We start from the raw sequence: 26,529 nt of genomic DNA, 5'->3' as shown, positions 1-26,529 counted from the left end.
GTCTCTCACTGTGATTATTAAATAATCTAACTGATAAGATGTTCCTTTTGTTTGATCATCTTATTTACTGCCATGGGGGAGGAAGCCGATTCCACAAAGCCTAACAGCTTGTAATCCAGATGACCCCACAAAGCTTAACAAAAGGTGGTTTTCTGTTGTAGTTGAAATTTAGGGCTTATCCACACCTACCTTCTCGGTGTTCCTTCCAGGCGCAGTCTTTGCTTTAAAGCTCCATGTCTCAAGCGCCCTTTTATTTTTGCTCTGGAACTTTCCCCATGAAAACCTGCTCTTTAGCGATCAGTCGGAGCAAATGCCAATCTGTGGGAAACCAGAATCAACATTTGCTGTGGTTGAGAACTAGAGAGCAGATTTTCACAGGGAAAACTCTGGGCAAAAATAAAATAAAATGCTCAGACACAGGGTTTTTTAAGCACGGGCCTGTGCCTGGAAAAAGCATGACAAAGGGTAAGTGTAGACAAGCCCTTAGTTACATATGTATGTAACAGTGGGCAGGCAAGGTAATAAAATAAATTGTGGGATAGCATCTGTTGTGAACTTAATCATATGCCTGGCTTGCTGTATGTTGTCAGTTGCACTGATAGGCTACAACTACACCAGTTTTAAGCATAACAATATCTGGAGGGTGATAGGTTCTCCACCCTTGGTTTAACATAGAATGGATGTTACTGTATTTTTCGCCCCATAGGGCGCACCGGCCCATAGGACGCACCTAGTTTTTTTGGGGGGAAATAAAGGGGGGGAAATTATTTTCCCCCCCAGGCGCGGGGCTGGGGCGGGGGATGCCCGAGCTTTCCCAGCCCCCAGAACAGGCTGCTATCCGCAAGCCTAGGGAGCCCGGCAGGAAGTCGCGCTGGTCTCCCCAGGCTTGCGGATATCTGTCCCCCAAGCTTGTGGGGCTGGCGGTACTTTCTTTCCTAGATTTTGTGTATCTTGTAGGTTATACTTATGAATTACTCTTTCTTGTAGCCCATCATACATTCTGCAGTGCAACATGGTGCATGTTGGAGTTCTGTTGAAAAGGTAAGCTATCCATCCTTTTTCTCTTTTGTTTCTGTTTTTATCAGCCTGTTCATGAAAGGGAACAATGCTTTAATAAAAAATATAGTTAAAGAAGCTTAAACCAAAAAAATCACGCTGAGGCAGCTTTCTGCATTTCGAAAATGTAGTAGCTGTGACAGGGAAGGCTTGAGCCTACCAAAATTGGTACCTAAACTGCAGCTTCAAAGGATAATGCTGCTGCTTTAACCTAAGCAGATCTGTCCTTCCAAGAGTGGTCATCTACATTCATACGCTTGGGTTGGGGAGGGTGGCAACTGTCACAGCAGTAGATTGCAACTGGAGTGAGGAATTGTAGCAAAAGTTGGTGCAGGATCTGACCTACGGAGTACCATGTGACTTAGGCAGGATTGTTTGCATAACCCGGGCACCTACAAAAGCATCATAGGGAATTGCTCAAATTGAGGACCCTTTGCAAAATAGTTGCTTAGGAAGGAGGTCTGAGGCTAATACAGTGGTACCTCAGGTTACATATGCTTCAGGTTACAGACTCCGCTAACCCAGAAATAATGCTTCAGGTTAAGAACTTTGCTTCAGGATGAGAACAGAAATCATGCTCCAGCGGCGCAGCAGCAGCGGGAGGCCCCATTAGTTAAAGTGGTGCTTCAGGTTAAGAACAGTTTCAGGTTAAGTACCTGAAGTACCACTGTATGTTGGAAACAGAGCACATCTTGGCTGTTAAGAAAAAGGGCAGCAAAAGATGGATTTTTAACTGGCATTTTTAAACTGATAAGTGTTTTAATTTTTTTGCAGGACAGAAGAATCTATTTTATCAAAAGGACTTGTAAGTGCAGTGTTTATATACATGCTACCATTCCTTGTGCTTTCAGAAGGCATAAACTCAGTCTCGCTGGCTATTGTTGTCATGTTGGTTTTTGTAAATTAATGGAGGTGTCCTTTTTTTTGGCCCAAGGACCACATTCACCCTTGGCTAACCTGTGGTGGCTTGGGTACCAATGAAAGGTGCAGCCACCCTGCATACACTCTGGCCTGTGGGGGCACACAGCCCCACCACCTGATCCATGCAGATCAGCTGAGAGGAAGGAGTGCCCCCTGCCTGCTTATCAAATGAACAATCTGATGACAGCTGAGGGAACAGTCTGCATCTGTGCACCCCATCACTGTCTAATAATAAAATATGTTTTTGCTGTTTCTGGCAAAAAAGAGACATTGGGAGGGAGGAGAGATAATTGCTGTGGAGGCTGATTAGGCCCCCAAACTTGGGGGTTAGCCACCCCTGTTTTAAATGATGAGATGGATGTGAGTTTGCGGCCTTCATTATATGTCTACCTCGGAGTAAGTCTCCCTGAACTCGGTGTGACTTGTTTCTTTATCCAGAAATAAGATTGGCCGGCACCACTCTTGATTCCGCATATAGCTTTATTGGCATTCATTTCAGCTGCGTGCGTTTCCATGGAGTTTACTTCTAAGCAGATATCTTTACGGCTGCAGCAGGACTTGCCCCTAAGCATGCTTCTATCTGTAGCATGTGCACTTGCACAAAGTTTCAATGCCTGACATGGCAATTGGAAAGGCATAAGCTGGACGTGCTGTAAGCCAGATTGCCATTGGTCAGTCCCTAGCCCAGTATTGTCTATACTCTGGATGACTAGCTGTGGCTCTTTGTGGCCCGAAGCAAAGGTCTTTCTCCTCATCTTCTACCTGATCCTTTTAACTGCAAGCGCCAGGGATTGAACTTGGGCCCTTCCGCATTCAAAGCACATCTCCTCCTCCTCCTGAGCTGCCGTCCCTCCTGGCCTAATCCATTAAACACTGTTGCTAAGCAACCAGGCCCTATTAATTTGAATGTAGTTTGCTGAGGAGTTGTACCCACTGCAGCTGAAAATAAATGGAGGCATGCTTGACGGATTGTGCTGTGTTTTTGCTGGTGTTTTTAAAGCACTGTCAAAGTCCCTGGGGACACTTAATTCAGGCCTTCATGTAGAGTCTGAAAACATGGCTACATTGAAACACTCAATCTAAGCATATTTGCCTGGAATGGATAAAGCCCATGAGGAGATTTCACCCCTCCCATATCCAAGAATCTCCTGAGGAGTCTGCTGATTCTCCAGAGAGGAGGAGGCGTGTTCTGCTCTCTACTTATTCTGCTCCAGCACCACATCAAACAGTCAGTCAGTGTCAGAGAGAGAGAGAGAGACTGAGTGTTAGAGATCGTGTGTAGAGATAAGGTTGCTGCTAAGAGCAGCTGCAGACACTCAGTGCAGTGCAGCATTCATTTATGCTTAGGCTCATTAAGCTCTGTATATAGTTTGTATAGTTGTAGATAGAATAAAGAAGATATTCTACAGAGCTGCTCTCCGAGTTGTTTATATACTCTGCTAGACTCTGCTATACTCTGCTGTGCGACGACTGTCTTCTTGTGGAAGTGAATCCGGTGCTCACAACTCTAAGCTGTGAGTCCACAGCACTTTGACCTGTTCCTGTGCAGAAGGTGGTCTCCGGAAGTGCTACCCAGCTCGCCTAGCCCAGTCGGGGCTGAAGTGGATGAGTCCAGTTGGTGGCACTGGCTCAAGGGCGATGCTGACAGCCCATTCTATTGAATCTGAATGCTCGGAATGGATAAAGCCCATTCTATTGAATCTGCAAATTCCCAACATCCTGTCAGGCATGACTAAGGCTGCGTACACCCCGTATATTTAAAGCACATGACTCCCCTGTGGCCCAAATCCTGAAGTCTGTAGTTTAAGAGTACTTAGGAATTGTATTTCTGTGTGGGGTGAACTACAGTTCCCCAGAAGGAAGCCATGTGCTTTAAATGTATGTTGTGTATGTAGCCTTAAAAACAGAACCCAGGATGGGGCTACAGTGAAGAAAAAGATTCCCAGGGTCATCAGGAAGCAGGTTTAGCCACTACCCCAGTGATGCCTCCTGAACACACCTTTCCCCCATTCACTTCAGAGGGCTCAATAAGAATGTGGCATGCGGAAGGCAAACCCTTATAGGATCCTTGCTGACTGGGATCCCACTAATCTTGTGTACGGAGAATCATGGCATTTCGGAAAGGTCCTTGTGCGTTCTAGGTCCTGCCTCCTAACTTCCACCCCATTTGCCATAGTAGCGACCATTTTGCTAACTGAAAATGAAAGTGGCTCCCAATTCAATGTGGGACTTGCATTCCAGTTAAATGTAGGACTTCTAAAGTACTCGTTTGTCCAGTACTTTAAAGTCCTGCCTTCGTGTGTCGCCCCAAAACAGAGGTACATTCGCCTCCATCCGTTGGTTCAATTGCACAGAAAACGTTACGATGCTTACATGGGCAGTTCTTTAAAGCTCATAGTGGTTGCTCTGTTCTGCCCAGTTTTCTGTTCTATCAGTTGGGAAATGTTCATATTGTGCAAATGAGATTAATACCCATGGTCCTTCAAAATCAATATACTGTATTAACTTAATTTGTAGGCGCTATTGGAGAACTGTCTACTGAGGCTGGAAGATAATAGCCTTTTGCTTGAGTATTTGGAGTTCAAAGGCTTCATTACAACACCTCAGGTAATATGATGGAAACCATAAACTTTTAATTACACATGCTACACTTTCTAATGTGTTATTTCCCAAGTGCTTTGAAAAGAATATAAGCTTTAATTATTTACCCAGCGTTTTAATATGACTAATACAAAAAGGCTTCAGACGGGGCTGACTAAACAGGCTGATACAAACAAACATTTAAAACCTTCAATCTAAGGCTTAAAACTTTCAGCATACATTCTTTTTAAGATTTTATTTCTTTCATTTACTGGGATGTGCTTCTTGTAGATATTTTTAGAGCAAAAAATGAAGCTTCGCCTCCACCTACGTTAAATAGTCCTGTAGAGAATTGGTAAATGGCAAAGTGAAGTGAAGTCTATCCCAAAACTTCATAGAACTTTGAAGACATGGCTATCAAATTCAGTACATGTATGTTTCAGGTTAGAATAGCAGTGTAAGCCCTTTCTCCATTTTCAAAGGGGGCAGCAAAATGCAGTGAAATGAGTTCATTGAAACATACCCCACCCCACCCTCCCACTATATATAAGGGTCTGGTGACTTCTGCTTCAGTGTATCTGAAGAAGTGTGCATGCACATGAAAGCTTATACAGTGGTACCTCGCAAGACGAATGCCTCGCAAGACAAAAAACTCGCTAGACGAAAGGTTTTTCCGTTTTCGATTTGCCTCGCAAGATGAATTTCCCTATGGGCTTGTTTCGCAAGACGAAAACGTCTCGCGACTTTGTTTCCTTTGTCTAAAAACAAAGACATGTTTTGTTTATAAAGTTAATTTATTTTCCCTTCAATTTTTGAACTGCTCTTTACAGTATGTGTGACTTTAAAGAGCAGTTAATAAACTGTTGTTGTACCAAATTTGGCTTTGTTTGGACTTTTTTTGACCATAGGAACGCATTAATTGATTTTCAATGCATTCCTATGGGATTTCGTGATTCGCAAGACGAAAAATTCGCTAGACGACAAAACTTGCGGAACGAATTAATTTCGTCTTGCGGGGCACCACTGTACCAGAACAAACTTAGTTGGTCTATAAGGTGGTAGTGGACAATTATTATTATTTTTTATTTTGACTGTGTCAGACCAACACAGCTACCTGCCTGAATTGGAATGAAAGTTCGTGAACACTTTCAGAACCTCATCCTATATTTTAAATGCAAAGCCCAGCTTTTACTCCTGCATTTCCCCCCCAAATCCAAAATACATCCTATACGCAGCCTCTTGAACACTTCCCTTTACTAGTTGCTGTTTTGATTATGAGTATTTTGAAACTTCCAGCCAAATCCTTTGAATCTTTACTAAGTCCCACCGACCACAGTAGAACTTGACTCTCTAGTAAGTGTGAAGTAAGGATGGCAGCTTGAAGCATATCGGAGCAGAAGAACAAAATGTTATAAGAGGAGGAACCACCCAGATAATTGCAGTGGGTTTCCCCACCTTTTAAGTGTGCAAAGTGAAGTGAAGAGCATGATGGTTCTTTTGTTGGTCAAAATGAGGATGTGAATAGGATTTCCCCAGAACTATGATGTGAGAAGGCTCCAGCAGGAATATAGAAACATTGTGAGCATAACTTGATTCTCTTTCTCATGTATGCAGACTGCACAAAGTGCTCACTTAAGTAGATTATATTACATGGGGAATCAACCAGTTAATGGACTTCTTTTCTTCTCGCTATAATCTTGTGGCTGTCTTGGACATAATACAGTATCTTGAGTTGATGCATCTCTGTCACTCTCTCCTTAATCCACTTCTCTCTGCCTTTATTGCAGCTAGTACACTTACAAGATCGCTTACTGCCCTGACCCCTCCAAAATGTGTATGTGCAGTATTGTGGCTTAAGGACGGAGTTACAGCTTTACTGCTCTGTTGCCTTTATTTTTGTGAGTTTCAAGTTAGTTCTTTTTAAACAGCATTTTAAATTGTTTTCGCTCTCTGTGGGGTTGTGTTACCTGAATTTCCATTTTATAATTTGTATTTTTCCTTTTTTAATGGCAGGATTTGGTAAAGGTCATGACGCTGTGCCCTTTTGAACATCTGGTACGTAACTGGGTGTCATGTGGTTTTAGAAGTGTTGCATCTGAAGTGCAGTTTTCCTGATCCCCTCCTTGCTACGTCTGCTTCCATTTAGAGAAAGAAGAGTTTAAAGATTTTACAGTTGTATATAGAGAAGTTTGAAGAAGAAGGGAAATTCACATTGTTCAGGTATGTCTGTTCTTAGATTACCCCCCCCAAAAAAACAACAACAACCAGGCAATTTAGAGTTCCAATAACTATTAATTTATTTTACCATAAATTGGCCTTATTTTTATTGCAGCCTTTTATTCTCTAGTTGTTTTGCAATTATATGGTTTAAGGCATAATATTTCCTTTTCTATCTTTTGTGTCGCAGATGTTTGTTGAAGACAAGTAACCATTCTGGGGTAGAAGGATTCATCATTCAGAATATTAAAAATCAAATTGATTTATCCTTACAGGTAAGGAAGGTTACTGAAGATAAGAAAGTGGGAAAATGTACACCTGTGTATTAGGGTGGGGATTCAAAGTAGTCCATGGATACACACTGTTGATGGTATTTTTTGTAAAAACAGGGAAAACAGTACTTGAAAATGCAAGTGATCATAGAAAGGGCCTTTTTCATGTAGCACAACTATCTTTCAGTGCACGTGTTATAAAGTGCATTTATCTCTTTTCTTGCTGAGGCATTCCCACTTATTACCACATCTTTGTGGTAGAGTTAAGAGGAAATTTTAAAATGCGACACCTCTTTAAAAATCCCACACCTTGCAAAGCTGTATGATTCATGTAGCTTAAACACATTCATAGAAATGTACACAACACTTTATTCTAATTATTCAATCTTAAAGGGGAAGGAATTAAATAATAATGCAATGTTGTGGCATGAGTGAACAAGCAAACAGGCTTCCAGAGAGCAGATTACCGCCACTTTGCACCTTCCCAGTCATTCTGTTGCAAATGAGCCAAGCCTTACCTGTTTGACTTAGCCTTACCTGCAATCTGGGTCTGTTTTAGGCAAGTGTAAGAAGCAGTAATATATGGTTGCTCATATCATGCAACTGGAATACAAAGTTAGTAGTTTCTTTTCTGGAACTTGCTCATCTGTAATATTGATACAGCTCCTGGCTGCACAAATAACATATCAACTGTTTCCTATTCTATATGTTGCTTTTCAGAGTACAACGGGAAGTAAGGTTTTTACTGGACTCCAGTTGGCCTCACTGTTAGACATAATACTGTCACTTCCTGAAGGTGCTGAAACTGATCTCCTTCAGAACTCAGACAGGTGAGATATAAAAAGGATAATTGCAAAAGTATTTTGCTGAGCCCCCCCCCCCAGCTGCCTTCAGTGCAGCTTTTAAAACAATGTTGGCAATTAACTTAAGTTTACTACCACCTAGCTTATTTTACCAGAGCTTTCTGCACTAAGATCTACAGGTGATCAGAAGCACATCAGACTAGAATTGCAAAACAAGCCACAAAAAAAAATCTTATTTTGGGGGAGAATAATCTTTGGGTCTTTTGCTTTTGACTTAATTACTGAAAGTAATAAAAGACCATGTTCCTAAGTATAAGTATTAAAATGTGAATCAGATTTCATCTTGTCTTTTAGTAGGCTTTAAAGAGCATTGAACTTGTACCTCTGCTACAGGAACTCCAAACTGTACTAGTGTCCAGCATCTTTATTCATCGAGAATCCCCAGGCAGTCTAAATGGCCATTAGAGGGCCATTAGAGGGACTGGACATTTTCTGGAAATTTTCCTCTAAAGGAAACTATAGAACCTTTGTAATGCAATCGTTTCCTTGGGCCAAGAAAGTAAGCACTCTGTACCCTCTGGCAAGGAGGACTCTTAGCTGCCTATGTCACTTGCCCTTCAGTTTGGAGAAAAGAAACACTAATTGGCAGTTCTCCCCCTGTGTTCCCCCTCCCCCACTTTGAATGGGGACTTGGGGAAGAAAAAGCCTCCATCCTTCATCTCATTTGTGCTTTCCAGAGGACTCAAGGAATTGGTACCAAAGGATAAATGAAAGCCTGGCTATAAGCCAATCTGCTATTGTTGGCTCCTGATCAGAGAGGTATGCTTTAGCTTACAAAACCTCAGTGGAATCTGGTTTTGAGACGTCACATTTGGACCTTTCTGATATCAATGGAATGAGGAGAAGTGAAGAGAAGCTGAGCTTGCCTGTAGCATCTTTTGGGCAATCCAGAGTTGAATGAATGTGTGAGAGTTGAGAAAGGATTGTTGTAGATGGCAAAGACTTCTCACTTCTACCTAGTGGTCACCACTAGGGTTGATGAGTGGTGGATCATCTGCCTTGCATGCATCACAAGTTCAGTCCCTGGCATATCCAGATAGAGCTGGGAGAGTCTCTTGCCTCTGAAACCCTGGTCAGTTCAGACATTACTGAGATAGATGGATCAGTGGTCTGATCCTGTATAAGGTGGCTTTCCATGTATCACTGTTTGATTTTTTGTTTTGATTTCTATTGCTGAAGAAATTGTTTGGAAGGCAAGTTATGTTCTGTATGTGATATTACCACTTCAAACAGTAAGTTTGGAGCATTGCCTCGATTTTCTGTTACTGTACATGCCTAAAGAAAGCTGCCTTCTGTTCATCCCATGACATACAGATACAAAAAGACATGACTATAGTGGGAAAGTGGGCTAGTTATGTAGTTTCCGTGAGACAGGTGATCTAGTAGGATGGTTATTCTGTTGGAAACAAGATTCAAATTGAATGATTTAGCTCCCCCCCACCCCCCAGACAATCAGTATAGTTTATTGATCAACCAAGAAAGGTTTCAGTTGTTATCTTGTCTGTTTTACTGCTTTTTTATACCAGTTGCCTTGGAGAATTATATTATACCTGCTAAATTACTTGCCCAGTCTTACTGTAAATTAACACTCCAAAGGAGTCCATTTGGGTATAACTGGCTAATTCCACTTGATAAACTATAAAAGTCTACAAAGGTTTTCCAGGGATTCTCTACAGGAGGGAGGGGAATCTAGCCTGCTCCATCTTTTCTTCATTTTTGCAAGATCTGTTTTGTATTCCAGCATAACCTGTTTCACATTAATTCCTCCAGTGGAGGAATTAATCCTTCTGTGGAAGAAAAATGTAGACGGCAAGGGATTGATTCTATATTTCTAATTTGCAGGATTATGGCATCACTAAACCTGCTGCGATATTTAGTCATTAAGGATAATGAAGATGATAATCAAGTAAGTGATGAATTAAAAAAAAGACCCTGCTACATTGGGGTGTGTGAGAGCGTGCATGTATGTGAGAGAAAGAGATGTGTTAACAATCACTGAAGATTTGTGAAAAAGAATGCAGTTGAAATACTCTTAAATGTGATAAAGCTCTTTTTTAAATCTATGTGTACCGGAGCAGAAATTGAATTGCCACATGTAAATAATGCTTCCTTGGTTACATAAAAACAAAGTTTTAAATCTCTGAATTTTGCATATTTCCCTAAATATATCTCTACAAGACATTTGGACTTTGAAAGTGCCTTTTACTTTTTAAGTATGCTACTTCATTGCAGAGAATTTTTCCATGAATGTTCTCTTCCTTCTCAGTATGTAGGGGATAAAATAGCAATGTCAGGGTTTATTCACGAGTCTTTAGACAACTTAGCCTTGAAGCATTTATTCTTTAATTTTCAACTGGGATGAAGCTCCTTCATTTTCTATCCTTTTCTGCAGCTCCGTCCTCTAAACAGGTCAACCGTACTACAGGGCACTTGAACTGAATTTCAGCTTGACAGTTGATTTAAGCCAACTCTGACAATAGCAGGAGTGATGGGTTTATTTGAATAAAATATGTATTTATGTCCATTAAACAGTCCATGATGAATATCAATTTTCTTAACTGTAGAGACTGCTAATCATCTTAAGATTTCTTCTCCTCTTCCACCCCCACAGTAAAATAATATGAGAGTGCACCCTAGTATCTTCTATTCTGAGACTACCTAAAGCAGTGCTTAGCATGCCTCTTATTATATAAGATGTGAAGTCTCAGCTTGTTGTGTCAAGGTGATGAGTAGGCTGAATTTAGCATTGCAAGCAAAGCTCTTGAAATCAATAAGAAAAAGAGAGAGCAGGAGAGCCAGATAACAGCAATATAATTGCTGCTGTAAACATGCTTTACTGAACTGTTGTCTTTAGCTAAATTCAGTTCTGCCAGAGGGCAAATAGCTCAGCATCTTGAAGGCAGCCCAGTTTGGAGGGTTCTATTCTGATCTGGCAAATAATTTTATGCCTCTCTAGCAGAAGCAAAGCTTCGCCTCCATTTTCTGAGTGTATTTAATACCGTTGCCCTGTTCACTGGAATCTGTTTTTGAAGACCGTGCACCCCAGCTTTATATAAATAGTTAACTTGCTAATCATGTAAACTACCTTACATATCATTTTTTATTAACAAATATTAGTTTGAAGTTAGGGTGCATCAATCAAGCACACAACCTGATCTGGATCAGTATTAAAACCTACTGATTTTAGTGGATTTCGATTATTTGAGGGGTTGTGCATGATGAGTTTCCATTGAAATCTGAGATATAAGTGCATTGTTGGGTGAATATGTTCCCTTTTATTTCAGTGAGATTTAGGTACACCTAATTTTGGATTATTCCCATTTTACTGTTTCTGAAATTGCAGTTTAGTGTGTATAACTAGTAAGTGATTTTCCTGTATCCAGTTTGGAATTAATGCATTTCAAAGTTGTTTAATTAAGACAATGTGTGTTAGACATCTCAAATTTTTAAACGCTTTTGTGAATCATTTGGAAATTGGGAGTCTACCATGGTCAGGAGATCTTGCCAATGCCTTATTCTGAACAAGAGTGGCAGGGTTAAATGTTTTTATTTCCCATGGTGTCAAGCCTTGGGTCACTTCTATGGTACAGTGGGGCACAGAATCTACCTCCCTCCTGATCTAGGTAAGATTTTCCCTGCCCCAGTAATACAGACACTCCCATTCAGCCTTTGAAGAGTGGAGGCTGCAGGAAGTATATGTGGCACATTCAGAACATCTGGGTACCACTAGAGCTGTAGTTTATGGGAATAGTCAAGCTTTTTTGACTCCGGTGTCTGAGAGAGGAACTCCAATTCCTGTCTTCCTATCTGTACACACTAAAGTTAAGAGTAAGGTTGAAATATTCAGGTTTCCTTGGGAAGGGCTTGAGCAAAGAGTCAAAGGATATCTTAAAACTATAATTGTATTAGCAATAGATGGTTTCCTACTGAGCACTTTACTGGAAATGTCTGTTCTTCAGCCACCAAAGCAGAAACAACCTGAAGGTGTGGAACAGTGAATAAAATACCTTTTGAGCTACAGCTTAGTATGGAGTAGACTGGGGCAATCTTACCCATGAAGCTTATTAGTTAAAACTTGTCAGTTGAAACTTTATTTTGAATTTCAGTGATTTTTACCACTGTGTACCTTTCTCTACATGATTATTTTTTACTGTGTATTTGGCATTTACATCGTCACAAAAGGCACAGCCACACTAATCAGCCCATTTCTCCCTGCTCCACCTATGCACAAACTCCTCTGCCCATCTCTGGCCTTAACACATCCTACAACATTGAGTATTCATAGTGCTGCTCTAGCTTAACATTCAACGGTTGTAGCACTTTCAAGTGAAACGGCTTATGATTGATATGTTGGTTTTTGCATGCTCCTATCCCTATCCAGCTGCTGCATTTTGATGGATAAATGGACTGAGATAATCAAAGGAGCAATTTAGATTTAAATATTGCCACAGGCTCAGCATCAGATTTGTTTCCTAATGCTCTTGAGTGTGCACCATTTAGCTGAGGTTCATTGCCACTTAAAAAAAGCCAATGTAGCTTTAGTTTTCTGGCTGCTTCAGCCCTAGGTAAACCACTTACCCCAAAAAACACCAATACGTTCTGTGTCAGTAGGGGAGCAAATACATTGTTAACCAGGAATTGGCATGTTAAACACTGCGAGCAAAAAAGAAACTTGCATCTTTGGGCTGCTATATATTGTACAGCTGCATAGATCCTCTAAATGGAACAGGCATGATAAGTAAACCATCATGCACACTTCTACTCGTCCATAATAACTATTCTTTGATACAGCTTTGAATACCACACAAGTTTTTTGCTTACAAAATAATATATTGCACTTTGATTACAATAAATAAACTGGAGAAGAAAATTTCTGTACATCTCTTAATACAGGAAAAACCTGTTTTCTGAATTGCCTAGAGAGGAGGAGAACTCTTTGACAATCTTAGATCAGTATTTTCATTTGATTGCCAGTCACAAGAGCATTTTAAAAAACAACTCTCAAGGGTTTAAATTGTAGCAAGTCAGAAGTAAAACCTATTTTCTTAATCTCAGACAAGAAGAAAGCTAGCCCAAAGTTTAGAATCTGTGAAGCTTATTTCATGGTCCTTACACAATTGGTAGCCAAACAGCCAGATTCAGTGATTGCCCAGCAAGGTGTGTGACTTTGAAATATCTGTCACACCGCAACATGTTGCTGGTGGGGCAATACTGGGCTGGATGAGAGACAAGTTATGGAGACCTTTTCCATAGGACACCCTAGCAAAGATAACATTGAAGCCTCATTTACAAGTATGCCAAGTGCTGCAGTTAGAAGGCTGGAGAGGCTACATGGATTTAGCAGATTGCAATATAGGTCAGCATTACAGGATACTTCTTAAACTCCTTTCCTTCCTTAGACCAGCAGATTATGTGCCTGAAGAAAACACACTGTTAGCCTCGTGGCTCTCGCTGCAACATTACAAATTGATTCCTCCTTCCCCCCTTCTTTCTTTCCTAAGACCTGTGTGTGGACAGAACTTTGCAAAATTGAAAGAAATTTCCTGAAGCCCTTACACACTGGACTTAATATGTCAAGAGCACATTATGAAGCAGAAATAAAGAATAAAAAAGAGAACAAAAGAGGTTGGTTGACTTCATTATTCGTTTGTGTGGGTGAGGTTTAGAAATTGTGTGCGAGTAGATCGAAGCAGGAAAGGCATACTGCATTTTAGACAAAAGACTATAGAGATTAAAAGAGATAAAAGCTGACATATTTGTCATGATTTTTGTGTGAGACTGCAGTCCTGTACCATCTGTCCTGGCAGCATTTCATCAAGGCTTTAGGCAGAGATCTTTCCCTAAGATCTTTAAATGAAAATGGACTGAGACTAAGATGTTCTGATGGCCAAACCTGTACTCTGCCATTGGAAAGTAGTTATTTTTGGTCACAAAGATCAGAAATCTGTGGCTCTTTAAAAAAAATTAAAGTTCAGAATTGATTTTGCCATATGATGCGAGTTTGTCTAGTTTTGCCTATCAAGTAGACACACACTTATTCTTGTGTGAATCTCATGTTATAGAATCTCATGTTTCCAAGAAGATTTGCTCTTTAACAGTAGCTGGAGAAAAGATGCCCCACATGACAACTGAAATGGAGCTTCAGGTGAGTGGTCTAGTTTTGGAGAAGCTGTTAAAATGTCGGAAGGTGGGCTTTAGGTTTCTTTTGTATTCAAAGTGAATACAAACTGGTAAATATGCAATAAATAACATTAATTTTCTCTAATATTTCAGGTTCTCCACTCGGCTCTTTACACGTTTGATTTGATAGAGAGTGTTCTTGCCAGGGTAGAAGAACTCATTGAAACCAAAACAACTGCTGCAGCTGAAGAAACTACTAGGATCAAGTGATGCTTTCTACCTCCCTTATCCCAATAGTGTTTCACATTGTGCACTGTTTCTAATTCTGCCATTACGACTTTGCTTGAAAAGATAAAAATACCAACCTTTTAAGTATACACCAAGTCGTCATTATATAGCTGCTGGAAAAGAAGGTCCAATAATACTTTTTCTACACCTTCAGATTTTAAAGGAATTGTTAAACCTGAATGGTATTTTTACAAAATACGTGTAGAAGTGTGTCTTAGCATTCATTAAAAATGCCTGGCCAAGATCAGTGAAAGGAAGCCTCTGGCAATGTTTTTTGTTGGCAGAACTCCCAGGAGCATCGATAACTATGAGGTTTCATGGGTGGGTGGGTAACACACGGAACTTTTTCATGGCACAGCCTGTTTTATAACCCTACTGTGACATAAAGCACATGATTCAGTATACCTGAAGGAGCGTCTCCACCCCTATCGTTCTACCCGGACACTGAGATCTAGCACCAAGGGCCTTCTGGCGGTTCCCTCACTGCGAGAAGCCAAGTTACAGGGAACCAGGCAGAGGGCCTTCCACCTGCCCTGTGGAACGCCCTCCCACCAGATGTCAAAGAGAACAACTACTAGACTTTTAGAAGACATCTGAAGGCAGCCCTGTTTAGGGAAGCTTTTAATGTTTGATGTATCATAGTATTTTAATATTCTTTTGGAAGCCGCCCAGAGTGGCTGGGGAAGCCCAGCCAGATGGGCGGGGTATAAATAATAAATTATTATTATTATTCAATGTAACGGCAAAACAGAAATGGGAACACGTGTTCTCTCTCAAGGATTCTTTTTCAGTAACCAGAACTGCAGAAGATTTTCTTTGTTTTCCCTTAGGCACAGGTTTATACACACCCTGTGGTGGGCCTCTAATTTTCACCACCCAAAATACACCATGTAGAAAACAGCCAACCTATTTGGTACAGACCTCAAGTATTCAGAAAATAGCAAGGAAAAAGCAAAAAATAAAAGTGATAAATTCCCTTACTGGCATTACATCACACCCACAAGAAAAGTAAGAGAACACAAATGCCTCAAGATGTAGGATACAGAAATAAATATAAATTGGCATGTGCTGTATTGACATTAGAGAGAGTACATTCTAAACTTGCAGTGTAGATACTAAGAACCCATTTCAGTTATCATAGAACTGATTTGGAGATATATAGCAGCATGTTGCAGCACTGTTAGATGTAGGCAGATTAAGCACTTACTTGGAGAAAATTGAATCACCTCATAGCTGCAAGGCCCACCAGCGTATCATTATGATGTTACATTAAGATGACATAAAGGTGAGTTATCCTATCTACCATTTCAGCTATGAGTAAATTCCTCACTGCAAATTTCCTTGGTCATTTCTGGAAATATATCTGAGCAAGTACAAGCGGATCAGAATGAAAAGTCTGGGAGATGGGAGTTCATTGACTTAAATATACAAATTGTTTAGTAAGAGATTTTCCTTTATGGAAATAAAAGAATAACAAGTTCTAAATAATTCTTAGAAAAGAAAATATTAAATTGGGTAGGCTACAACTATGCCATTTATTTGCAAAGTTATGTACATTTTTTAAAGGTGTTACTCTTGAATAATAACCATTCTTCCTCAGTATTTTACATCTGGCTAGTCTTTTCAAGTGAACAGTAATATGTGTTGGATGGTTATACAGGAAATTAAACTAAGAAATCACACACAGATTTTAATTCTGAATGTAACATCCAGAAATACGCTTTCAAAAGCTTATTGCTTTGTGGATACATTTTTTAAAAGCACAAAATTGAGACTATTTTGCAAATAAACAAGGCCAAACATTTTTGAATAAAATATTAAGTGGTGTTTACTAAACTACAAGCCAGTTGACTTTGATGAAGCATTTTCCAAACACAGCTTTGTTCTACAATCTGTGTCTTTGCCATTAGCATTCTGTAGCGAATGTTGTCCAGATGCGGTTTTGAAGTAGTCTTTACAAGGAGAGAAATAAAGCAGGTTATAGTAATGGTTTGTGCAATTAATACACCATAAGAGTTGAAAATAACTTTGGATTCTTCCTGCAAGAAAGAAAGATCCTGAGGGAAAGTACTAAAGAGGGTTTGTAAAATAACAGATTTTACTTGCAGGGTCCTGTTTCAGAGAATTTTGGCTTCTATTTTGAAATGAGAGTCTACAAATGACTCGTCTTCAAGTGACTAGATTTCAAAAGGCTTAAAATTTAATACTTCAATTCTGATTTTATATTGGTGTGATTGAAAGAAAAACCTTAGGTTAAACTGAAGTAACTTTAAAGGAACAAGTAGTTATTTTGAAGAGCATAGCTTAAAATAGTCTTAGTCTTTAATTCTATTTCTGGTTTTGCTGCAAAGTAAATTACAGGGAACACTTTTTAAAAATTAGGTACGGTATGTATGCAATAATAATTGCCAGAAGTATTTATGTAAAAGTACTGTATCTTATTCATATATCACATTAAGCATTAGGTCCTATATGTATCTGCCAGTCAAGTATCTATAATTCGTATTACAAGCACCAAATAGCAAATAACTATTTTATTCACTTACATGTCACTTTTCCTCCAAGGATATCCTTGGTTATTCTTCCCACCCTCCTTTAAAAATAAATAAATCACAATAGCCCTGTACGGGTTAGCCAATGAGTTTCATGACTGAATAGGAATTTATATCAGAACCTTCCCTGTTCTTGTTTGGCACTGAAAACACTAAACCACATTGGCTCATTTTAGATGCAGTTACATGCTTAGCATGTATGAGAGACTTTTCAAAAAAGTATGTGGAAATCCTATTGATGTATTCTATATTGTCATAGCTGTTTTGCTGTACGTTATTATTTGACAATAAAATTCTGCTACTTACTTTTGCTATAGTTAGCATGAGTTTAACAGCTTCAGCGGTATTGTGGACTGGGATTATTCGTAAATTGCTGCCTAGGAACCTGAAACAACCCTCAAAATGTCAATCATGCTAAGTACAGTATTCATATTTTTTACAGCATGGACAAGAATTGGAGCATGTTGTTACATAAGGGTATGTTAATATGATTGCAGCAAATTGGGATTTTGCAAAAGCTGGTACTTCATTTTCACTAGGATTGGGATAGCAGAAGGTAGTTGAAGTCCTTCCCTACCACTGCTCCCAGGCTTGGAGCCTGACATCCAGGAATTCTCCTTTCTCTATATTTTCTTTGCACCAAGAATTCAGGTGATGGAAAAGACGTGGTCCTTAAACCCCAGGCGGTCACTACAATCAGGAGTACACAGTACTGAGCTACATGGAAAACAAGAGGGCTAAACCCAAGATGAAATAAAAAGGAAAAGGCCAAGCTAAAGGGTCACAAAAAAAACACTTCCAATTTTGTTTATTTCCCAAAGTGTTTCAGCATTGTCTTCAGCAAGATGTTATTTGCGGACCGTAAAGTTTGCATGAAGTGTTTGCCCAAGTTGCAGGCAAACAGAGAGAGGGCAGGGGAGGAGGAATTTAAACAATGAGGTCAGAGGGAAATTAAACGCAGGGGAGAACACACAGAGATAATTATGTTACTAATAGTGGCCATTACAATCAGATGGGACAATTTCCTAGCTCACTTTTAAGACTTTGAACATAAACTTAATATTGAACCATCCACTTAATATTGAAGCATCCTGTTACTCCAGGATATGCTCTGTTCTTGCAGTACTACAGTGCTACCTCTGGTTACATACTTAATTCGTTCCGGAGGTCCATTCTTAACCTGAAACTGTTCTTAACCTGAAGCACCACTTTAGCTAATGGGGCCTCCCACTGCTGCTGCGCCGCTGCTGCACGATTTCTGTTCTCATCCTGAAGCAAAGTTCTTAACCCGAGGTACTATTTCTGGGTTAGCGGAGTCTGTAACCTGAAGTGTATGTAACCTGAAGTGTATGTAACCCGAGGTACCGCTGTACTGCCATGCCCTCAGGTTGTACTACCCCTGCCAATTGCTTCTTTGTTGGCATAACGATCTGTATTGCTAGACTTTCAAAAGCGTAATTCTCATTTTTAGACTATTAGAACTCTTGTTGTAGTCCTAACACATACTTGATTGGAAGTAAGTCTCATTTAATTTCATACCTCTGCTGAACTCTGAACATCCCATCCCATTCTTTTGGTCCATGACGAGCAGCTGACAAAAGCAAAAATCCATTCCTGTGAATGGTCATGAACTTCTTTATTCTTTCAAATAAAACCTCTCTCTCTGTGAAAAATAAGCCTTGAGCATCGACCAGCAAAAATGCAATTCCTGGGCAAGAAGAAATATGGTGATCAAGTCAGACTTAACTGCATATAAAAAATAGTCAAATACATATATAGTTGGTATATTTACTATTGAAATAGTGTTTTGTTCATATAAAGCTGTAGTCCTAGGCATATGTATGTGGAAGATAGACTCATTGCTACTCTTTCATCCATTTCCCAGCCTGTTTATTTGGAAGCCCCATACAAACAGATGAAAGGGGGCTAATTGTTTCTACAGTGTCCTGATCTTATCTGCTTACTTTATTACAGTGATTCTCAAATTAGGATAGGAAGATGAGGAACACATTAAAAAATTATACATGAATTTGCTTGTCTTCCTCTTTCCTCCTCATCCTTTTTCCTTTTGTGTGATGTCTATTTACATTTTAAACCCATGGGTAGGGACTGTCTCTTTTAAACAGAATTTAGTAAATTGTTGGTGATTTATATAAGTGGACAAAATAATAACAAACAAGTGTTTTTTGTTGAACTGGACTATGAAACCCAACATTCATAGCTTGAAATGGTTTAAAATTATTCTGCCTTATAAGTCTACAGGATCATTTTCTGCTATTCATATCTGGCTACAAGCATTCTAAAATTTCCTTCAGATGTGATTATGTCCAGTTTGAGAGAAGGATAACAGTCATTACAAATTTCTTGGCTTTGGGGGATTTCTAAAGGGTCAGTTATGGAGACTGAGATTATGCCCTCCATAAAATTCACTGGGTGTAAAGCATATTGATACTCTGAGCCAAATTATGTTGTAGGGATGCTGCAAGACCACCATGTGTACAACTTGTCACTCTTAATTTCCATATTGAATTCTGCAGTTTAAGTAGCCCTGTAAACCGCTTTGAGATTATAAACACACACACACAATCAAGTAGCATATATTTTTAATGAAATAAATATAAATAATAAATAAATACATTAAATGAAATATAAATAAATTCATATACGTGTGTGTGTGTGTGTGTGTGTGTGTGTGTGTGTGTGTATTAATGGTCACATTTCCCATAATTTAAGATACTCTACCAGAAAGAGAGAAAATTATTGATCCATTTTCCACTGTATCTGAATATCGAACCCGGTGTTGCTGATTTTGTAGGGACATTGAAATTTCATGACCCTAAATAAGTTATAAAATACAGGATTAAAACATGCTCACCAGTTCTAAATAAAGTTAATTGGGTCACTTCGAGCTCGTATTATAATGACAAAAAAGAGAGACAGAAATATCTACAGCGTTGATCATTTTTTAACCTTTAATCCTCTTCCCACTAAGCTAACATACAGTGGTACCTTGGGTTAAGAACTTAATTCGTTCCGGAGGTCCGTTCTTAACCTGAAGCACCACTTTAGCTAATGGGGCCTCCCGCTGCCACACAATTTCTGTTCTCATCCTGAAGCAAAGTTCTTAACCCGAGGTACTATTTCTGGGTTTGCGGAGTCTGTAACCTGAAGCGTATGTAACCCGAGGTACCACTGTATATTATAAAACATGCATCCTTTTCATTAAAATATTGCTCATTATAACCAAGGTGCTTTATGTTTAGCTTGCCATACAACAGAACTTAACAGTTGTCCCAGTTGCAGCCTGGAGAGCCATCCATTAAACTCCTCAATGCAATGAGAAAATGTTTGCGTCTTCTCCTGTCGGTTCCTCCTGCCTCTGTCATCCCATTCCCCTTCTGTTCATTAAAACAGTCAGGAAAGTAAGGTGGACCCAGAAAAAGGATAGGAATGGACAGAAGACGTATTCCAAATGCAGCAGGAGCTTTTAAAGAGGGCCTGTTTTCCATCAGCCCCAGCCAGAGATGTTGCAAGGTGTAGACCAGCTGCATCCGGAGGGTCACAGATTACCCAGGTATCCTATCAATCAAGTTTTCATCTTAAAATAAGCTAGCCAAGTTTCTTTCTATTCTATCAATCAAGAACAATGTCAGCTTGTGCAATGACAGTGTACTGCCTCCAAGAACTGTTCCTGTCAACAAGAAAAGGGAAACTAATAAAAAACTGCATTAAAAGAGTAACAAAGATCAACATTATAGATTAATCAATCAAAATGCTTCCTGAAAGCAAGGAGAACCCAGATAAAAACATCTATAGCACTTTCTGCATCGCCTGTTTGTCATTATGACTGTTCATTGCATCCTGTAATTGCTATTAACAAACTAAAGGAAGGCTCCAGAGGGGAAAAGGAGGGAAGGGGAACACATTGGCGAGCACTGGCTGTACTAACAAAAAGTCAATGCAAAAGCCACTTTGTTTGTTGGGAAGCAGGGATGACCTCAGGTGGGCAACAATTCTAAATGTCACAGAGGTGCTGCTGCTGCAAGTGTTGGAGGAAGAAAGGGTTTCTTACAACCTGATAGGAAGTGGCACTTAACAGCCATAACAGATTGCGTCCCCCACATCCTCCCTGATGTAAAAGTCTTCCAAGTGCAAAACACAACTCTTATAGACTCCAGCTCACTCACCCTATTTTCTTTCAGTCACTTTTACAAATTGGGAACATCCCAAGAAGGATGGAAGTTAGCCCCCAACTATTTATTTATTTACATTTGCTTTTATACTCCCAGGAGCTCAAGGTAACATACATGTCTCTCCTCCTTTCCATGTTATCCTCAAAACCACCCTGCAAGGTAGGTTCTGATGACAGGTAGTGACTGACCCACGGTCACCCAGTGGGCTTGATGACTGAGTGAGGATTTGAACCCCGGTCTCCTGGGTCCTAGTTCAACGCTATTCGTCAGAACGGGTCTTTAAAGGAAAATTAGAGAAGTTCAAGGAGGGTAAAGTTTATCAGTGGCTACTAGAGTCAGAATGGTTGTGTGCTACTGGGCATGCCTCTGAATACCAAGTTGCTGGGAAATAAAAGTGGAGAGTGTGTTATTGCACTCATGTCCTCTGTTGGGCATCCAATAGGCATCTGATTGGCCACTGTGAGAAGAGAATGCCGGATTAGATGGGCCTTTGATCTGATAAAGCAAGGTCTTCTGCTTTGTGCTTTTGTTCTAGCCAGGCCATTAGTGTTTTAGATTCCATTGAAATGGGCATATTAATATGGTCGATGCTCTTTGATCATGGCATTTAACCCCTCTGGAGTGTTTGGGGTGGGGGGAAAGCACAGGAATATAAGAAGTCTACTCTGCTGTAAGCATGCTTTATCAGAAAATCTCACTTCTGTACACTGATTTAGCGGAATTAAAATATTGTTATGCGTTTTGGGGGATTAAACTAAAACACCTCCTGGGGCCTCTTCCAACTCAGTACTGTAATTCTGCAGCTATAAGACAGGTCTGGAGAAGAAGAGGACTGGTAAAATCGTCAAACCAGTTTCTTTCGTTAAGTAAATAGCCCTAGCCAGATCTGTTTAGTATCCCCTTGGTAATGTACGCTAGGGTCAATATGATGCCACAGTAACTAAATAACTGGAGATACTTGTGGAAGGGGAGTGCTAGAGCAAAAAAAGCCAGTGTATTTCTGTGCCTTCCCCTGGCCACTTGGGTTTATTTGACGATAAGAAAGAGCGCAATTGATTGGCAATTTTGGACTCAAACTGAGGTCAGAACTGTGGGATTTCTTGGGCGCTCTGAAGGAACTGGGTGCCCCCCTGAAACCTAATGGGATAGCAGTGTCAGCTGGACTGGTTTAACCTGAGTACCCTCTGCACTTTGGGAGTCTTCACTGCTTACAGAATTGTGCTTCCCATTACACTATGCTTCAATGCCAGTCAATTCCTTAATGCAACACAGTGGTTAGTTTTAATTTAAAAGGTGGTGGGTTTTAAATCTGTTTGCAGACTACCCTCTCTAATCTGGAGGCCTTAATCCCAGGCATATGAGGACATGGTAGAGCTGTGTTCTGACACTGTTGTTAAGGTTTGATGCCATGGCTCTCTCTTCTATATTAGGTGTTCCTAGAAAGGGTGGAATACACAGCCCCATTTATTTTGTGACCCTTTGCGAGGCTAGAGCAACTTGTACGAACAAATGGTAGGATACAGTACCTGAAGAGATGAACTCACAATTACGGTTGCAGTCCACCGTGTCTTTTCTTGCCCACTGCCTTCCGCCATGTTGACACAGTCACCAAAGTTTCTGCAGTACCAGACACTTATGGAACACTACAAACTGAGAAGGGAAAGTAGTGGGACCTTTGCTTGCACCTTATAAATAGCATTAATATAACAGGTCACGTTATACTGAGTTTTGATAATGCTAGAGGACAAGTAAAGTGCAAAGAGAAGGTGTCATTTACAAAATATAAGAGATGAACTCTACTTTAGGCTGGAATTCTAAGCACACTTAGTTAAGAGTAAGTCCCATTGATCTCAATGAAGCTTCAGAATAGACATGTATAGCTCTTGACTATTTTTAGCCCTGGGAAACGGTGCACTCACTCTCTTTCAACTGTGCAAAACATTTGTACATGCACCAGAAACAAGCTTCCATTGAATCAAAAAGGCCTTGAAGAGAAAAAGGCACTTTCCCCAAGTGCAGTCCTTGTTCTGGTTATTACTATGAGTCAATCAAGCACTGTTAGTGATACTCTTGAGGCGCACTATAACTTCAAGGTGGCTCAGCAATACAGATCCCAACCATCTGAATGCAGAGTTTGCAAACCATCTATGAGCGAGACTGTCATAAACATTTAGGAGACACATAGGCCTAACACATACCCTCCAACATTTCTCCGATGAAAATAGGGACGTCCCATTCCAGGATAATAATTTTACTACTTATACCCCACACATCTTATTGGGTTGTCCCTAGCCACTCTGGGCGGCTTCCAACATATATAATAAAAACATTAAACATTTTTAAAAAAACCCTTCCCTATACAGGATTGCCTTTAGACAGCTCGGAGGTCGGATGCCATACCCTCCAACATTTCTCCAATGAAAATAGGAACATCCTAAGGAAAAAAGGGGGGGTATTCTGGGTTCAAATCAGAAACCAGGATGGCTTCTCTAAATCAGGGACGTCCCTGGAAAATAGGGACACTTGGAGGATCTGCTAACAGAGCTAATAATTCTGTGGGCATTCAAGTTTTTTCACCTTTTCCCATACAGTAAGCACCTTTTCTGTTACAACATTAGGAAAAGGTTAGGGTACTAAGTGAGACACACTCCACAGAGAGCATATCATTATAATTTGTTGCAAATTAACTCATAAAGTCCCCATTTACCACTCTGTGGTAAGGGTACTTTAATACTAGGTTTGCCCCTTTTCTATTCTACAGAGGCACTGTGTGTTTCGAAGTGTGGCAAAGTGGATATTTTGAATATACTGTGCATACACCAAAGAGACCCTAGCTTCAAGTTCTGATTTGGAGCAAGGAGTGCCAGCAACCCTGGGTGCCCTTGAGGTTTTTTGGGGAACAACCCAAATTGTCAACTTTTTCTGTGGAAACCTCCCCACACCAAATAGTGTTTTAAAGCTTTTGGAACTGTTTCCACTACTTTTTCCACTGCGTTACCATACATCCAGGTTTTCACTGACATTTTGCCAGTTCGGCAAAATCCCCACCACCACGCCATTTTTACACCTGGAAACATGTCAGGAAAATTCCTGGCGCAGGACAAGCCTATGATTCCTATTATGAAAACAAAGACAAAAAACATTCTGTTGTTGCGCCTGCAACCTCGGTTTAAGGTGCCGTTTAGCTTTCATATTTCCATTTCTAACACTGCTTATGAAGATAGAATTCTAGTCAGCATTATGGCATTGTGAGTCATGCCAGTCAAGAATGGCTTAGCAATTCCTCTCACGTTCAATAAAAAGCGGCGTACAAGAGAGAGCTTGGATGTGGCAGTTTTGTCACTAAGGCTTGCTAAGGACAGTGTGGGAAGCGAAGGTTTCTATAGCTTCCTAATCTATTGACTCTCATTCCTACTTAGCCCAGGCCCTGCGAAAGCTGAGCTCTGGCCCCTCAGTCAAGGTCCCCCTCACAACTTTTCTAAGAGACACCATTATAGAACGCCAGTAATGGAGGCTGGCTTTGAGGCCTAGCTCTGATGACTCCCTCTTCTGGTATCACAGCCAAGGGTGCATGGTTAACTTGCCAGTGGCACTTGCAGAATATAACCCTACACAACTTTTCTTTTCCTCACCCTGTTTATTTGTTTTTAAAACTGGCAACTTTCAATTTACAGACAAATTCAAAAAAGCACGCCACTGAGGAAACAGTGTTCTCCTTTTGTCTGGGCGCAATGAAATGATGTTTCTGTTTTTAACTCACTCTCAAATTCTGGATTGGGGGGGGGCAAGGTATTGGGATAAACAAGGGATCTCCTTCTCCACTCTTCCCCTGTGATATATGGATGAAGGGTGGTATACAAATTTAATAAAAATGAAAAAAAAAATGAATAGGAACTCAATTGTTCAACTCCGCTCCCGCATTCCATTCCTTCTCCTCCTTACTTTACTTGCACAAGATTCCCCAGTACTGGTCCTTATTTTTTTTTTTTTTAAAAAAACCCACTCTACACTTACAGCTGAATGAATTTGATAAATTATGTAGATGTATCCCCCATAATTGACTAAATTAACTTAAGGTAAAAGCAGAATTACTACTAAAATCAAATGCTCAGTTAAAGAATGCTGGGTTTTTGTTTTTTTAAAAAAAGCAGGACAGGGTTAAGGGTTAATGTTACAGAGGATTGTTGTAATAAAACTTTGCGTTACTGCTTGTGATCATGTTCGTGTGGAAGTCTATTCTATCAAAAGCATAAAAAAAATTCAACAAAGACATTAATAAATTACACAGCATCAGGTTTCCCCATTCAGAACAGAAAGGCAAACTATCCAGGGAAAAGACTGGATACGACTGGCGCTACGACAAAAGCGTCAAAGCTTTTCTCGATATAGGAATTGTAATTTTAGTTCGCTGATCTGAAAGCCTGCCATTTCAAATATTTTCCTGCAAGGGGGATATTTGGAAAGAAGCCTAGAAATCTTACAGGAAGGTAGTCGTGCTTAATAATACTGGAGCATACTAGCTTGCATAGTATTCGGTGTCTCCTCAGTTCTTGTGCCTTCGCAAGAAAAATGGCGAGACAAACTCCCTTCTTCACTCAGTAACGGGGTCAGCCCAAACATTCAACGGAGTGAGGCAACACCTCAGAGAGCAGATGCTGGGGGGCAACCGTAGCAGCCCCTCCGCTGTTCCACCTTAACCCAACAAAGATTGCCCCATTGCTGAGGGACCTAAATGTGTAGACAGCCTTCTTTCCCCACTCCTTAAACTAGCCAACTTCCCTCAAGTGTGGTGGAAGAGAGTGTCCTTTTATGTGGAGATACCAGAGAATGCCCTAAGTATGGTCTTGCTTAGGGGTATTGTGTCGGGGTGAGAAACTGCTAGAAAGAAACTGCTAGATGATGGAGGAAGAAGTGAAAGAAATGATGAATAAACGGTCTCAGCATCTTGGACATACTATCTAGATAGAGCAATGGGAGAAACTCTGGCGAGAGGATATACCATTTACTGCCTCATATACAATTAAAGAAAATTTTGTAAAGATGTTCTATAGGTGGTACTTAACGCCAGTTAAGTTGGCAAAGATACACAAATTGAAATCCAACCTCTGTTGGAGATGTGGTGGAGAAATAGGAACAACAAAACATATGTGGTGGAGGTGTGAGGAAATTAAGAAATTTTGGATAGTAGTACACGAAGAATTAAAGAAGGTGTTGAAAATATCAATAACAAAGAAACCAGAGACATATCTCCTTGGATTGATAGATGATGAGATATCACCGGGGGGGGGGGATTTGTCTATATGCAAGTACAGCTGCTAGAATAGTGACTGCTGCTTGCTGGAAGTCACAAACTATAACCACAAAGGAGGGTTGGATTTGTAAACTAAATGAATATTTAATTTTGGCAAAATTAACTACTATAATAAGAAATCAGTCGAATCAAAAATTTTAAAAGGAGTGGAAATGT

At 40.1% G+C, this 26,529-nt stretch overlaps 2 protein-coding genes and 1 long non-coding RNA gene across 3 annotated transcripts in view; 2 read left to right on the top strand and 1 right to left on the bottom strand.

Moving 5' to 3' along the window:
• The window catches only part of GLMN (glomulin, FKBP associated protein), a 28,432-nt gene extending 13,862 nt beyond the window's left edge, over window positions 1-14,570 (top strand). Inside the window, exons 9-19 of the mRNA XM_081194038.1 lie at window positions 988-1,041; window positions 1,831-1,861; window positions 4,495-4,584; window positions 6,571-6,612; window positions 6,704-6,777; window positions 6,965-7,049; window positions 7,767-7,876; window positions 9,752-9,815; window positions 13,411-13,534; window positions 13,972-14,054; window positions 14,183-14,570. Of these exons, the coding sequence (XP_081050164.1) occupies window positions 988-1,041; window positions 1,831-1,861; window positions 4,495-4,584; window positions 6,571-6,612; window positions 6,704-6,777; window positions 6,965-7,049; window positions 7,767-7,876; window positions 9,752-9,815; window positions 13,411-13,534; window positions 13,972-14,054; window positions 14,183-14,299 (874 nt within the window). The 3' untranslated portion in view covers window positions 14,300-14,570. The remainder of the gene's footprint in view (window positions 1-987; window positions 1,042-1,830; window positions 1,862-4,494; window positions 4,585-6,570; window positions 6,613-6,703; window positions 6,778-6,964; window positions 7,050-7,766; window positions 7,877-9,751; window positions 9,816-13,410; window positions 13,535-13,971; window positions 14,055-14,182) is intronic.
• LOC308586948 overlaps window positions 1-26,529 on the top strand; it is a 562,568-nt gene that overhangs the window by 102,826 nt on the left and 433,213 nt on the right. The window lies entirely within an intron of this gene.
• Window positions 15,834-22,712, bottom strand: LOC308586918 (protein SPO16 homolog). Its single transcript, XM_081194120.1, has 5 exons — window positions 22,589-22,712; window positions 19,612-19,705; window positions 18,409-18,577; window positions 17,176-17,254; window positions 15,834-16,269 (listed from the first exon to the last, which is right to left on the bottom strand). The coding sequence occupies exons 1-5, from the start codon at window positions 22,655-22,657 to the stop codon at window positions 16,135-16,137; spliced, it is 546 nt and encodes a 181-aa protein (XP_081050246.1). The 5' UTR covers window positions 22,658-22,712; the 3' UTR covers window positions 15,834-16,134.

This window comes from Podarcis bocagei (genome assembly GCF_964188305.1).
Source record: "Podarcis bocagei genome assembly, chromosome: 5".
In the NCBI taxonomy this organism is placed as follows: Eukaryota; Metazoa; Chordata; class Lepidosauria; order Squamata; family Lacertidae; genus Podarcis; species Podarcis bocagei.
This window is presented reverse-complemented; position numbering and strand designations above follow the sequence as displayed.